Below are 14772 nucleotides of genomic sequence, written 5' to 3'. Positions count from 1 at the left end.
TTTCCCAGTGGTAATTATACTTCTACTTAGTCTTATTGTCTAACTGATGAGTTATGCTTTATGTAAGATGGCCCCTAAAGCATGCCCCCCAATCATACTGTATAACCCTGCCCTCATAAGGCCAATAACAAGAAAGTGGCAAGGCTGCATAGAGACGTTTTGCTGCGCCACTGACTGATTTTAATCATTGAGTGGCGGAAACAACCCACAAGATTGCATGTAAATCAGTGTATCCCCTTGGACTGCAGCTGTAACTTGCTAAAGCCTGTAAAGCCATGTTGCATTTAATGAGTTAAGTTTTGCCTCCTCTTTTTTTAATAAGTCCAAGTTCAGATATCACAGATATTGCTGCTGATTAACTATGAAATCTGTGCGCATTCCTTATTCAGTGGATTTGAATAGTGTTTATGTAATGCCATTTACATACCCTGGAAAACATATTGGGCCGCATAAAAAAAATAATTTATAAAAATTATAACCATTCACATTTTCCCCCACAGATTATGGATAAAGAAACAAACACATATTGACCCCATTGTAGATCTATGACACATCCATGTCAGAAATCCAAGTGTTAACCCCCGATCTCTGACCTTAAAACTTCTTGTAAATTACAGTGTGTTTACCTTACAGTGTGCCTCCATCTGGGGTGGTGCTACTAATGGAAGTTCCTTGACACTAGCTTTATACTTTCCAGCCGCCGGTAGCAGTTTGTGACCAAACACTGAAATGTGCCGGAAGTCACTTTTCAATGCAAATTTATGACCGCCTTGTACTGGCTTTCATAGACTTTCATTGAGAGCTTGTGACCGTTGCCTCTGACTTCCGACCAGTCAGAAACTGCGGTCATAAGATGGCAGCGCATGACCGGAGCAGTCACGGAAACAGCTGAAGACATTGGGTTGTGAGGATATTTCTACGGACAGGGATCTTACGTTAGTAAGAGACCTCCAGCGATTTAAATAAAGATGAAAAACACTGGAATGGTGCTTTAACCCGTGAACGTATTCGATGATTGTGATACTTAATTTTTCCAAGACACTGTCCAAGATTCCTGATGACATCCATATTTATTGTACTCTTTATAGGGTGGAGCTGCTGCCGGCATTGTTGCACATTCACTGAATCTGAGCCAAGCAAAGGTAAAACACCTGTAGGGTTTCATTAGGAAATGTTTCACAAATCTTGGACAGCAGCAACTTACCCCAGTGTTTTTCTCCTTAGACTTCACTATTGTACATGGCAGTGAATGAATTAGCTGCTGGTTGTCTGACAACTGACAACAGGAAGCAGAATGCTCTGAAGACAGCGCAAAGGGCTGCACATTTCTTTCCAGGTATTCCGATAGATATATTTACTCATCTCGTTAAAGGTTTTTCCAATTTAGTAAAGTGATGATATACTACTATGATAAGCCATTATGTACTGATCAGTGGAGATAAAATCTGTAGGATCCCCATCCATCCATGTTCATCTAAGTGTTCCCTGCTTAGCAGCTCTCCCAACCACCCGCGTATTCCAGATGTGGTAACACTAGCGCTATGTAACGTGGTAATATTACGTCTCTGTACCAGGGTTCATACGTCGTTTTATACATGACAATGACATATCCTGCTTTGTTCTGCTATTTAGTCTAGAATCTACAAGTACACCCATATCCTTCTGTACAAGTGACTCTCATAGTTGGAATCCCCCTAGAACTCTGCTTATTATTAGTGGCCTGGTGCATAACTTCACATGTCTCCACATACCTCATCTGTCCAGCGGATGCCCAAACTCTTTTTTCCATTATTAAGTATGAAGATCTTCCATAGACTACACTGTACTACGCAGTGTTTCCATTTTTTGAGATCGCACTAAACTTATTAATCCCATCTATATAATTTATAAATAATAGTGGATCCAGCACTGAACCTTGTGCTACACCACTTCTAACCAGAGACCGTTCAGACCTCTAATCAGTCTTCTTCAGCGGCCTCATCAGACAGACCACAATGATGATTGGGCTTCCCCATCTGAAGGGCACAAATTAAAAATAACTCTCATTTTTCTTTTTTGTGTGACCTGAAGCCACAATTAGTGCGAAACGTGTCATTTACTGTATGTTGCTAAACTAAATTGTTTCTCCAACCATAGAAAGGCTTGTGCCAAATCTGATCACTTCTATAAAAATGGCCTTTACAGCCACACCTCACCAACAGCTAGGAGGCTCCTCTCTGGATGAGCAACACTGGTTTAAACTATTAACATGTAAACCTATTTATCCCATATGGTGAATACAAAAAATAATGTTATCATTTCTGTTTTTCAGTGCATCGCCCCCCAAAAAATCATATGTTCACCAAAATGGTACCATTAAAAAAAAATGTCCTCACACAACCTCATCAACCAAAAAAATAGAGTTTCTGGCTCTCAGAATATATTGATGCAAACCATAAGTTTTTCTTTTTTTAGTTGTAGTAGTAATGATTTTCTATACATTATATAGTTGATGAGAAGTGTGTGGGGAAGGAGTTAATTATATGGAAGCATTTGTTTCCTTATTACTGTCATTTCCAGAATAGTTGAGGCCACATACAGAGCTTGAGGAAATCCGTTTTGATGTGCAGCGCCCCCTAGAGTTCTGTGCTGGACAGCGCATTAGTTACAGTGCTTGTCACTTGTGAAATATAAATGTAATTATGATGTGTTCTTCCATTTGTACTTGTTTTATTACTTCTTCACTAAAGCAGCTTTTATGTATTCTCCCTTCCCTAAATAAAATTGATTGTAATATCACTGCATCAGTTAACTAGAGTCATTGTAAAAGAAAAGCTATGATAGTAGATATGAACACATTTAGGGAGTTTATATTTTTTTCACACTTCCGCCATCACTTTTGTCACCAATTTGTTCGCTCCAAGCCTAGAAGAATTGGTGCTGTTTTTAACCTGTCACCAGAAAAACCTCTATTAACCGGCAGATATGTGGTTAATCTCAAGGTTAATAGCATTACTAACCTGCTTGGTGTCGGTCCTGTGTATACAGAGCGGCGGCTGTAACCTGACTCTGCATTGGGGCTGGCTGTCAGTCAGTGCCGAGGGTTATTGACCATGCACCGCCCCAATGACTGAAACCCAAAATCTTCCTGGGGTAATAAAGTTAATTTTCTTCCGGCAGTGTTCGGTTAAGTGCAGGTGCCGGGTAGTTTAATAACACTATTAGCCTGCAGATTAACCCCATATCTGCAGTTTGAGAGCATTATTATATGACAGGTTCTCTTGAAAAATCTTGTTTCATTTTTGCATCAATTAATTTGACTAAAACTGAAGGTTTTGTAATAAAATTTATAATATTAACATTACTGAAGTTTTGGGAATTTCCCTAGAATTCATGATAGAATCTTCAACGTAAAATTGACCAGCGTGCTCTAAAAAATAATTAATTGGTATTTATTACATTCTTGAAAAATAAAGGATTTACATTTGCGCTAGGGTATGTCCTCTAAGACTGCCAGTTAAACTGATTTAGCAATGAATGAACTTGCTGGCTGCTCACCCAGCGGAGAGGAGAAGAAACCCGTGTTAGATTAAAATCCACCCTTACTAATTAATATTCTTTCTATTGCTTATCTACCACCATGAGCTGAACTAGTAACTCACTAGTTCAAAAATACTTGGCAGGTGAAATCTAGATGAAATATCAATGAAATATAAATGAGAAAAGAAAATGAAGTAAATGAATCAGTGGGACCACACTCGTTCTGGTAAAAAAGAGTACCTGTTGTCCCGTGATTTCTTTAAGAACGCTGGTGTCTTTGATGCCCACTTGTAGTCCTTTCGCAATATGGAATCGATGGATTATATGTGGAGACCAAGTATCCTGGGGCGCTGTCCCGGCTGGTGACAAGCATCCCTCAGGAACATCAACCCGTGTGAAGCGGGAGCCGAGTACCGCTAAGAATGCCAGTAGGTGCACTGTGAGCGTGACCTTGCGTGACGTCACGCGTGATGGTTCACGTGGCTGGCTACAGAGAGCGCGGTGGACCAATCTTCCTACGCGTTTCGGAATTCACAGATTCCTTCGTCCTTTACTTACATTTATTACATTCTATTTGCTCTAATAGTCATGAGATGCATTACATATATATGTGCTGCATGTTTTTCAGGTATTTTCTTTTTAGTTCTTACCAAGGGTTGTGCGCTACTAATTTTTTATTTTTTTAAATTACCGTATATCTTAATGGATCTGATGATCCCGAGTCATGTGCCGTGCATCATGCATGTATTTTTCCCTGGTCAGGTCATAATAAGCGATATCACACACATAGGCAGGATAAGTCCATCTTTCGTACAGGACACTATTTAAAGAGGTTGACCAATCATAAGCAGGCAGCATCATGCAGGGGAGAAAAGAACACGCCCTTGTTTCTTGACTGATCTCTGCAGCAGAAAGCTGAATTATGAATCATTACAAACCCTTGCATCTCACAGCTGTCAGTGTGTGGGGAGGATGAAAGCTGGTAGCTCTGTGAGATGAGATCTGGAAGTGTTTGCAATGATACATAACTCAGCTCTGCTGTATTTCTATACAGTAGCTGCAGGGATCAGTCAGGAAAGGAGGTTGTGTTCTTTTCTCTCCTGCATGATGCTGCCTGCTTATGATTGGTCAACCTCATGCAGGGGAAGAAGTACACGCCCCCAGAGACTAATCTCTGATAATACCCAGTTGAGCTATAACATACATTTTAACTTGGACTTTACAAGCTAATTTCTCTGCAACTGAGTGGAGAAATTAACAAATAAAAACTACATTTTATTCAACTTTGCAGGCACTGTTCCAGGAGGTCGCAAGTGGAACATGCTCAAACTGATGAATGTTCCTCTTTAAACCATGCATGCACTTTAGACTGTCCATGTATGTGACTTGTCTTATGATATCACGTATATTTGCGGAAGTCTTGAGCAGGGAAAAAAAGAACATATGCCTGATGTATGACTCGTGATCAGGCACACCCCTTGAAGAGCAGACCAAGCCTCTTATGACCTGTATTGGGAATGTTTATCTGAGAGGATATGATTAATAAAGTGTATTAAAACTGTGCATTGGGATATGGACCAATATAAAAAAATTACAACTTAGTCTTGGACAACTCATTTAACGTTTCATTTTCTTTTATATTTTAAAATTTAAGTAATTGCTACTTTAAAATGATTTTGATGTATTTAATGTTCAGATAATCCTGCAGTATGGGCTGGGTTAATGGCTGCCTTTCAAATGGAAAATGCTGCTTCCTACGTTACTAGGAAATCAGCCAAAGGCACTGAGTGTGACGTAATATTTGCAGCATCCGTGAAATCTAAAAGTAAGTACCCACTCCTACAGGTGAATAACTCTGGCCAGTTGTTGGGAACTCTGGACATATGGGGAATCAGACTAGATTGTGGACTTAACATCTAGCAGCTTCCATGGCTAGTTTTCAAGGTTAGAAAATACACAGCACAGGACTGACTTCTGCTGTAGTTATAATAACACTGACATTGTATTGTTTGTATCTATGGTATATAAGGAAAAAATTCCTCAATGGCTTTATGCTATCTAAAATATGTTTCTTCTTAGCTCAGTTATATTTATATCTGAACCTTTCATCATAGGCATCTGTGTCATGTGATTTCCAGTCTGACCACCAGTCCAATACAGTTTTTTCTGTGTAAACAAGAAAATGAGTCTCTAACACCCAGTGAACTACAGCCCTCTCCCCATCTACCTCTGCCCTCCTATTTCCAAATTTCTGCCTTCTATGAGACAGCAGTGATGTACAAGTCCATAAAGTGAATACTGTGTGCAGAATGTCCAGTATATTGCTATGTGATGCAGCTGCAGACTGCCTCTCCTGCATCCTGCTTGTAAGTGCTTTCAGGGGGAAACCTATCACAAGCAGGAGACGAGAGAGCGAGGCCTCAGATGTATCAGTGTGAATTAGGGGGCAGCAGTTCTCTGCTACTGATCTATCACTCAAAGTCTATGAGTAAAGCATGTGTGATGGGACCACAATGTGGAAATCCACAGGTATCATGGGAAATGTAATTTGCATTACGGGAACAATATTAGGGGGAATAAAGAGCAAGGATGATGGACAACCCGTGGGCAGCACGGTGGCGCAGTGGTTAGCACAGCAGCCTTGCAGCGCTGGAGTCCTGGGTTCAAACCCCACCAAGGACAACATCTGCAAAGAGTTTGTATGTTCTCTCCGTGTTTGCGTGGGTTTCCTCCGGGTAACTCCGGTTTCCTCCCACAGTCCAAAGACATACTGATAGGGAATTTAGATTGTGAGCCCCAAATGGGGACAGCGATGATAATGTGTGCAAACTGTAAAGCGCTGCGGAATATGTTAGCGCTATATAAAAATAAAGATTATTATTATTATTATTATTATTATTATTATTATTAAAACCCAGAAATAAAATACAAAATAACACAGCTAAAACAGGACTTACTGATCAACCAACCACTATTCCAACCCCCACAATATTGAGAACTCAACGCTACTTCTCCATTTATTTTCTAAGGGACTGCTGGAGATACTAGAGTACAGCACTCAGCTTTTTCTGGCAGTCCCATAGAGAATGAATGGAGCACTGACATGCTTTGCTCACTCCACACAAAGGAAGTTCCGACTATCAAAGTATAAAATTATTAAACCCACAAGCAAAACGTCGATTCATTAAGGTGTTTATGCCAGAATTGGAGCATAAAACTTTTTAATAAGTCACAATATTTTATGGAAGTTGCACAAAACTATTTCTACTTCAGCAAAATACACCAGTATGGATGAGAGCTACGGCCACCCACCAAATTACTGAACAGTTAGTTTAGTGGAGTAACATACTTTGGAAATGTGCTCCAGTCTCAAATACATTTCAGGCAGAGTTGCATGCCCCCAAAATACCAGATTGGTGGGGAGTTTTTGCCACAATTTCCCCAAAAAGTGCAATAAAACTCAATAAAAATGTTATATGTGCCACAAAATATTAATTATGAAAACCACAGTTTGCTATAATAATAATAATTTTTATTTATATAGCGCCAACATATTCCGCAGCACTTTACAATTAAGCGGGGGCATGTACAGACAATAAATTCAGTACAAGTTAAGACAATTTAAACAGTGACATTAGGAGTGAGGTCCTTGCTCGCAAGCTTACAATCTACAAGGAAATGGGGGGACACAATAGGTGAAAAGTGCTTGTTATTTACAGTCTCTAATATAACCCCATCAATGGAAAAAATGGGAAGTTTTGGGTTTTTTATAATGGTGACACATTACACTATTTTTCTTAAAGGGAACCTGTCACCCCCCAGTCGTTTCAAACTAAAAGAGCCACCTTGTGCAGCAGTAATGCTGCATTCTGACGAGGTGGCTCTTTTAGTTCTGGGTGCTGTAACTAGAGAAATAATCAGTTTTTTAATTTGTCAGAAATACCCTTCTTCAGTCCTGGAGGCAGGCGTTTCCCCCCTGCTTCAGACGCCACACAGCCGTCACTCAAATCTTCTTGGCGCCGGGCGCCGCCTCCTCACCGCTGTTTTGAAAATAGCCGGTGCCTGCGCTCTTTTCTCCTGCCCGGTGCAGGCGCAGTGAGCGCTGGCCATCTGTCCTCTGTGCGTACGTACGCCCTGCCTGTGAATCCCAGCCCCGCAGTGTCTTATGATTCATTCATACTACGGGGCTGGGATTCTTGGGCATGCGCATTACGTGTCTAAGCCTCTCACCCTCTCCCACCGCCTGCTACACACACACACCAGCTGTGAGGATTTGGAAAGGTTCCAGGCGATTGCATTGAGGAGGGATCACCTGAGGATGCACACGCTGTAGCGGGCAGTGGGAGAGGGTGAGAGGCTTAGACACGCAGTGCGCATGCCCAGGAATCCCAGCCCCGTAGTATGAATAAATCATAAGTCACTGCGGGGCTGGGATTCACAGGCAGGGCGTACGTACGGCCAGCGCTCACTGCGCCTGCCTAAGGCAGGAGAAAAGAGCGCAGGCACCGGCTATTTTGAAAACAGTGGTGAGGAGGTGGCGCCCGGCGCCAAGAAGATCTGAGTGACGGCTGTGTGGCGTCTGAAGCAGGGGGGAAACGCCAGCCTCCTTGACTGAAGACCAGGTATTTCTGACAAATTACAAAACTGATTATTTCTCTAGTTACAGCACCCAGAACTAAAAGAGCCACCTTGTCAGAATGCAGCATTACTGCTGCACAAGGTGGCTCTTTTAGTTTGAAACGACTGGGGGGGGGGCGGTGACAGGTTCCCTTTAACAAACCTTTGTCATCACGTTCATTGCATGGACCCAAGGGGTCATCTTCCCAGGTCATTTTTACCTCATAATGAACACCGTGGAAATTAAACCCCAAAAAATGGTCATTTTTTAGGTCTGTATATTGTAAAATGAACGCTGTCATTCAAAATTAAATCTCATCCCTCAAGAAAACAAGCCCTCATGGCCATATAGACAGAAAAATTAAATAGAAGGGATGGAAAAAAGGAATTGAGGGGTTAAAGATAATTTTACAGATATTTTTGCCATTGTAGGTATCACAATGTTTAATAAACTAGTAGTTTTGGATCCGTCATCTGTCTCTTGTGTCCCTCCTGTGGAAAATCTGACCCTCCGACATAGGAATTTTATAACACAGATGTAAATGAAATGTGAACATTGTCAATGCAGATAATCCTGAAAGTCTGTACCAGAAAAATAGAGCGCTGACAGCTATAAGGGTGTATTAACCCCCTAGTGACTGGCTGTGCACGGAGCTGGATGCAGCACAGATCCTACTCATGTTATATAGCTAGCACCCTGCGCGACATAAATGGAGGGTGCCAATCGATTGCCATGACACTTAGAGACTTTCTGAAGACTCCCGTGACTGCCATGTTAGAACTCTTACAGCCTAACCTGTAACTGAGCTACAGAGGAGATCCCAACTATATAATAAACGGCATCCAGTGTGTGGTAATAGTTTCCTTTATGATTATATTTCAGTCTTTTACTTTAACTTAAGAATATGTTCATAGAATCAATATTCAAATTCAGGGAATCACTATTCATCATAATCAAGCTTGAGGAAGGGGACGTGCACCCGAAATGCCGCCACAGGTGGAGACCTCGGATCGTCAGACAGCGTCTCTGCCTCCTCATGCCTGCTGATGGCTGGGGCAGTTGGACTGTTCGCATCGAAGGTTGTGTCCTTTCACCTCTATGGTGATTATGATGAATATCAATTCGCTGAATTTGTCTATTGACTCGATAAACATATTATGAAGTTAATGTAAAACATTAAAATCTAATCATAAAGGAGGCTATTATAACAGACTGGATGTGGTTTATGCCATTCATTACATAGTTTGGATTTTTACCAATGGAGAGGAACGACAGGTTCAAGTTCCTTCCGGGGACAAATTAAAGATGGAAAAAAAACATTCAAAAATATTTTTTTTAGAAATCCTAAAGTTTAACCCCTTAGTGACGGAGCCAAATTTTTTAAATCTGACCAGTGTCACTTTATGTGGTAATAACTCTGGAACGCTTCAACAAATCCCAGTGATTTTGAGATTGTTATTTCGTGACACATTATACTTTATGATAATGGTAAATTTAGGTCAATATGTTTTGTGTTTATTTATAAAAAATATCAGAAATTTGAGAAAAATGTAAAAAAATTAGCAATTTTCCAAATTTGAATGATTATCCCTTTAGTCCAGATGGTCATACCACAGCAAACCATTAATAAATAACATTTCCCACATGTCGGCTTTACATCAGCACCAGTTATAAAATATTCTTTTATTTTGTTAGCATTTTAGGAGGATTAAAAATGTAGCAGTAATTTTTCATTTTTTCAAGGAAATTTACAAAATTTATTTTTTACAGACTTATCCACGTTTGAAGTGACTTACGGGGTCCCATATATTGGGAAACCCCCAAAAGTGATACCATTTTAGAAACAGCACCCCCTGACATATCGAAAACTGCTGTCAGGTAGTTTATTAACCCTTCAGGTGCTTTCAGGAATTAATGCAAAGTGACATGACAGAAATGAAAATGTGCATTTTTACCACCTAAATGTCCCCAACTTCTGAACAGATTACTAGAGCCGTGAGACTCTAAGGACACTATTTGGTCATGAATTGCCATGGCAAACATCAGGACCACAAAATCATGATCTGAGGACACCAATTGGGATTAGGAGGAAGCCCCCACCCTCTGTTAACCATTTATAATGAAGTAGTCACTATTGACAGCAGCATCTAAGGGGTTAAACAGATTTGGACGGTGCCGACACTGATCGTGGCTGATGCAGCAAGTTATAGTCAGATATAGTGTACAGCCGACAGCTGCGGGATTGTCACCTGTATGGGGAGGCTATTCTCTTATATCTCAGGTCAGTTAAAAGACGTATTGGCTGTCATTAAGGGGTTAAATCACCATCCTTTTACTCCAAAAGTAAATAGTGACATGAAAAAAAAAAATTACATTTGGTATTGCAAGGTTGCATAATTTCCCAAACCAATAAAATATTTCTCCCATTAGATGCATGGTCAAATAAAAAAAAAAATCGAAAAACCAGAATTTTCATTTTCCGGTCGCTTCAATTCACCCCCCAAAATGCAATAAAAATGTATAAAATCATACTGTGTGCTCCAAAATGGTATTGATAAAACTATAGTTCTGCATGCAAAAAAAGCTAGCCCTGACTCCGCTCTATTAGCGGAAAAATAAAAAAGTTATGACTCTCAGAAAATGGCGGCACAAAACAATTTTTTTTTTGCACAGTTCTGAATTTGAATTTTAAAAAATCAAAACACTAGTTAGGTATCGCTGTGATCATACTGACCTGGAGAATCATGTTGCCAGGTCAACGATGTGAAAACAAAACCCTAAAATCAGTTACGGAATTTAGTTTTTTTTTGTTCGTTTTCTATTTCACGCCACTTGGACTTTTTTTTCCAAGACATTATATAGCAAGAATACAACTAATCTCGCCAAAAACAAGCTCTCATACAATACAGCTGTGAAAGTGGAAAAGTCAAAGAAAGTAAAAACGAAAGCTTAAAAATAAAAAAATGACCGATCCTCATGGCTTATTCATAACAGAATGTGGGATCTAAGTGTATGTGGGGTTAAAAATCTCAGGTCAGCAGAGAAGGAGCCTTGATGTCAGTACTCATGGGTGGTCCCAGAAGCGAGGAGGCATTGATAAAGGGATTGTATCTGCTGAATTAGAAAGAGTGAGCAAACTCCGTTCGAAAGTTTTTAACGCTAATATTTCATTACTGTCTCTTCATAATCAGGAGTTTGTGAAAGAAGTGAATTTTGTGCATCATCATTTATTTCCACACATTATATGTGTATTTTCCAAATGTACAGGTGAAGGTAAACTCCCTACTAGCTATGCCCAAGCCCTGGAGAGCTGGTCAACGTGTCAAGCCATCTCCTCACTGAAGGATCAGGATAAGCTGTCTGAGGCCGAGGCGCTCTGCACCAAGGTATAATTACATAGTTGTGTGTCAGCGGGGTCTTTTCTGGATCCGATATCAGACTGTTCTGATCTATGTAAGGGCCTCCTAGTATCGGGGCAGGCCTGCTCTCCTATTAGCCAAAATGGCAAAAAGTATTGTGTCATTTTTGCTACTAGAATCAATCAGGGAATACACCAGACACAGAGAGCACGACTGCAGTGACCTGAGTTCTGTGATTGACAGATGGCTTCTATGCATCTGTTTACAGAGTGGTCGATCAATGTCAGGAGGGCAGGGACAAGCGGAGGAGCTCTCCCCATGAGAAACTAAGGGACTGATTCATCAAACAGTTTGCACCAGAAACCTCACATAAAAAAATGTATATGTTGCAAAAATTTGCAAATGTCCTAGTTGCTCAAAAATGTTGTGATTTTTGCATTTTACTTTATACAAATTGGGCAGTACTTAGCAGAGAAAGGGTGCGACGAATTCATAATAATTTCCTCCACAGAAGTGTCATAAATTACTACTCAAATATACTCCAGTCCATGACTGTGGTATATTTCTGACCTTGGTACATAACAGCTGAAGGATGCAGTGAAAGAGGGTCACGTCTCTTAATGAGGTTGGCACATCTTACTCCACCGCAGCCTTCATCAAAACTACGACACCGGCGTAAAGTCTAAGGCCCCGACTCATCATTATCCTTGCGCCCTTTTTCTAGAATAAAAATGACTCTTACAGTAACTCTTAGGTTTGCACTTTATTTATTCACTATTTAGTTTGCATCTTTTTTGAACAGTTAGCCTTACCTGGTTTTGTCTTTTTTTGTGGTTTTCCATATTCAACTGTTTTGTCTTAATTTGTAATTTGTAAACTTTCAAGATGTCGCAAAATGTTGAAAATTGTTCTCAGGCACCCGACTGGATTACAGAATGTGTCTAATTTTATTTTTGCACAGATGAAGGCTAAAGTGTAACATTTTAAAAGATTATGTGAATTTTTACAAAAAAACGTAAAAGACAAAATAAAAAAACACCTGATTTTGTCCAAAATTCATCAACGGACATTTATGACTTTGAAGAATTTACTGTAAAAAAGAGGCAACAACGACCACTAGTCAAGAAAGAAAAGTCACTTAAAGGGATACATAGGCCCCAATATATAACAATATACAATTTTTGTGTTTTATTTGAAAGGGATCCTGTTGCATATTTTATAGTTTGTTTCAATCCAAAAGTGAGGCACAATTTTACTAGTGACCTATCACAATACACAGGCTCCAAAGGATACTATGCAACTTTCCACTCACTCGCAATTAGTTTTTTCTGGCGAAGGTCTAATGTTGATGGCCAAAGCGTTACAAATCTTTATTGTCTACTGCACAGTAAAATGTGTCTTCCTTCATAAAGGAGTGCCATGTTACTTACCTACTAATACAGGGTGGGGGGTCAAAATGACGCGAATGCATGAGATTTTGCAAGGTGCCAATGGTGACTTCGCTCCTGCAAATCATCTTAATCATGCACAGAAGGGCATGCTTTCAAGATGGGAGGCAGGACTAGCCCAGGGAAATCAATGTCTCACTGAACTAGTCCCGAGTCATTTACATAATGCAAGGACAGAATCAAACTTAATTTTAAAAGTATAGAGAGATTGCAAAGAAAGAGGGCTGTGAGAATGCAGACGTCGCATGGCATAGAGACATAGTAGCTGTTTAGGTGAGCCATGATGGCTGACAGGTTCCCCTCAAAATAAAACCTCAAATGAGAAGGTTGACTGGAAAAAAAGCCATCATAGAACCTTGAAAAGGGATCAAATGGAAAGAAAAAAAAAAGCTATTGCTGACCTGGTAAATTTGTTGTTTTTTATGTTCGCATGCTGGTCTTTCTTGACTCCTGCAGTGGTGACATACTGCGCATGCTTCTGTGATTGCTGCAGCCAATGACCAGCCCCAGCCATCGTATGCGCATGCCAGCATTGCTGCTGAAATCAGTGATTGACTGCACCAGTCACATGTGCATAGATGGTAAGTCACAACAGCAATATATAAACCGGTAAAAGGATCCCCTTATTGTCGGAGGAGGTTGTAAATCACTCTACAAAAGCAAGGAGAGATAATTATAATAGTGTAATAATAAAATCACATTTATTAACAGTGTTAAAATAAGAGAGCCATGCCTGGAGTGGGAGGGCCATGTCAGTTTGTGACCAGACATAAATAAGGTGCATAAAGGCACATATAACAAGTAGTGCCACTGCTCATCACTACCCGTGATGAATAAATATATATATATACTTTTCATGATTTTAAAATGAAAATGTTTGTTTACTTATGGAATTCTGAATTTTTCAGGGATTGCAAACCTGCCCCGACCAAGCCTCCTTATTTCTGCTATTAAGACAAGTTCAGTTCAAGCAGCTGCTGCAGTCCCAGACTTCGGTACCTGAAGCTGTTCTGGAGGAGCTGAAGAAGACTGTGATGTCTAACCCAAATTCACTGACAGCCTGGCATGTAAGTCTCATGAAATTCAGCTTTGTGCCCAGCAGATGGCTGCCACGATACGTTTTTTGTTCTGTGTAGTGTTTAGTTATGCCTTTAGGTGTTCCATGTCTTATGCGGTGCTCAGCATAAATGAGAGCACCGCTTTTGAAAAGTAAGATTTTAATCAATATCTTTCTCAACACAAGAGCAATTTCCAAAACGTTGACAAGGCTGAGTTTCATAGAACATTTTTTAACCCATAACATGAAAGCAAGGTTAATAGTATAACATTCATTACAAAATCTTCAGTTTTACTCAAATTAGTTGATGCAAAAATGAGTACACCCCACATGAAAAACTACATCTAGTATTTTGTTGGACCTCCATGATTTTTTAGGACAGAATGAACAAGTTGATGATATATTGCAGCATCTGTCTATTTCCATTCTTCAAGAACAAACTCTTCTAGAATCCGCATGGTGAATGGCAAGTGATTCTCAACTTGTCTCTCCAGAATTCCGCCTAGGTGTTCGATTGGGTTCAGATCAGGAAACACTTGGTTACTGAATCACTTTCACCCTGTTTTTCAATAATGCAACAGTGGCCTTACATGTGCACTGTGAAAAATATATCTGGCACTCCGTGAGTGGACTAAAATCTTCAAATTTATTTCAGGAACATAAATATAGGCAGGACAGCTCAGTCCGCAATACCAACGCGTTGCAACCAATAGATTAAGACCTTCTGGTCAAAATGCGATGGTTTTGTTGACTGAGCTGTCCTGTCTATAT

General features: G+C 40.1%; 1 protein-coding gene across 4 annotated transcripts in view; it reads left to right on the top strand.

The window, feature by feature from the left end:
* The window catches only part of SKIC3 (SKI3 subunit of superkiller complex), a 168664-nt gene that overhangs the window by 117955 nt on the left and 35937 nt on the right, over window positions 1-14772 (top strand). For all 4 annotated transcript variants that reach the window (XM_077289343.1, XM_077289333.1, XM_077289352.1 and 1 more), the window contains 5 exons: window positions 1089-1142; window positions 1225-1336; window positions 5216-5344; window positions 11405-11523; window positions 13853-14011. In XM_077289343.1, coding sequence (XP_077145458.1) covers window positions 1089-1142; window positions 1225-1336; window positions 5216-5344; window positions 11405-11523; window positions 13853-14011 — 573 coding nt within the window. The remainder of the gene's footprint in view (window positions 1-1088; window positions 1143-1224; window positions 1337-5215; window positions 5345-11404; window positions 11524-13852; window positions 14012-14772) is intronic.

The sequence above is a fragment of the Ranitomeya variabilis genome, chromosome 1, assembly GCF_051348905.1.
Source record: "Ranitomeya variabilis isolate aRanVar5 chromosome 1, aRanVar5.hap1, whole genome shotgun sequence".
NCBI classification, from domain to species: Eukaryota; Metazoa; Chordata; class Amphibia; order Anura; family Dendrobatidae; genus Ranitomeya; species Ranitomeya variabilis.
Note: the sequence above shows the minus strand (reverse complement) of the source record. Positions and strands in the feature narration are given on the sequence as shown.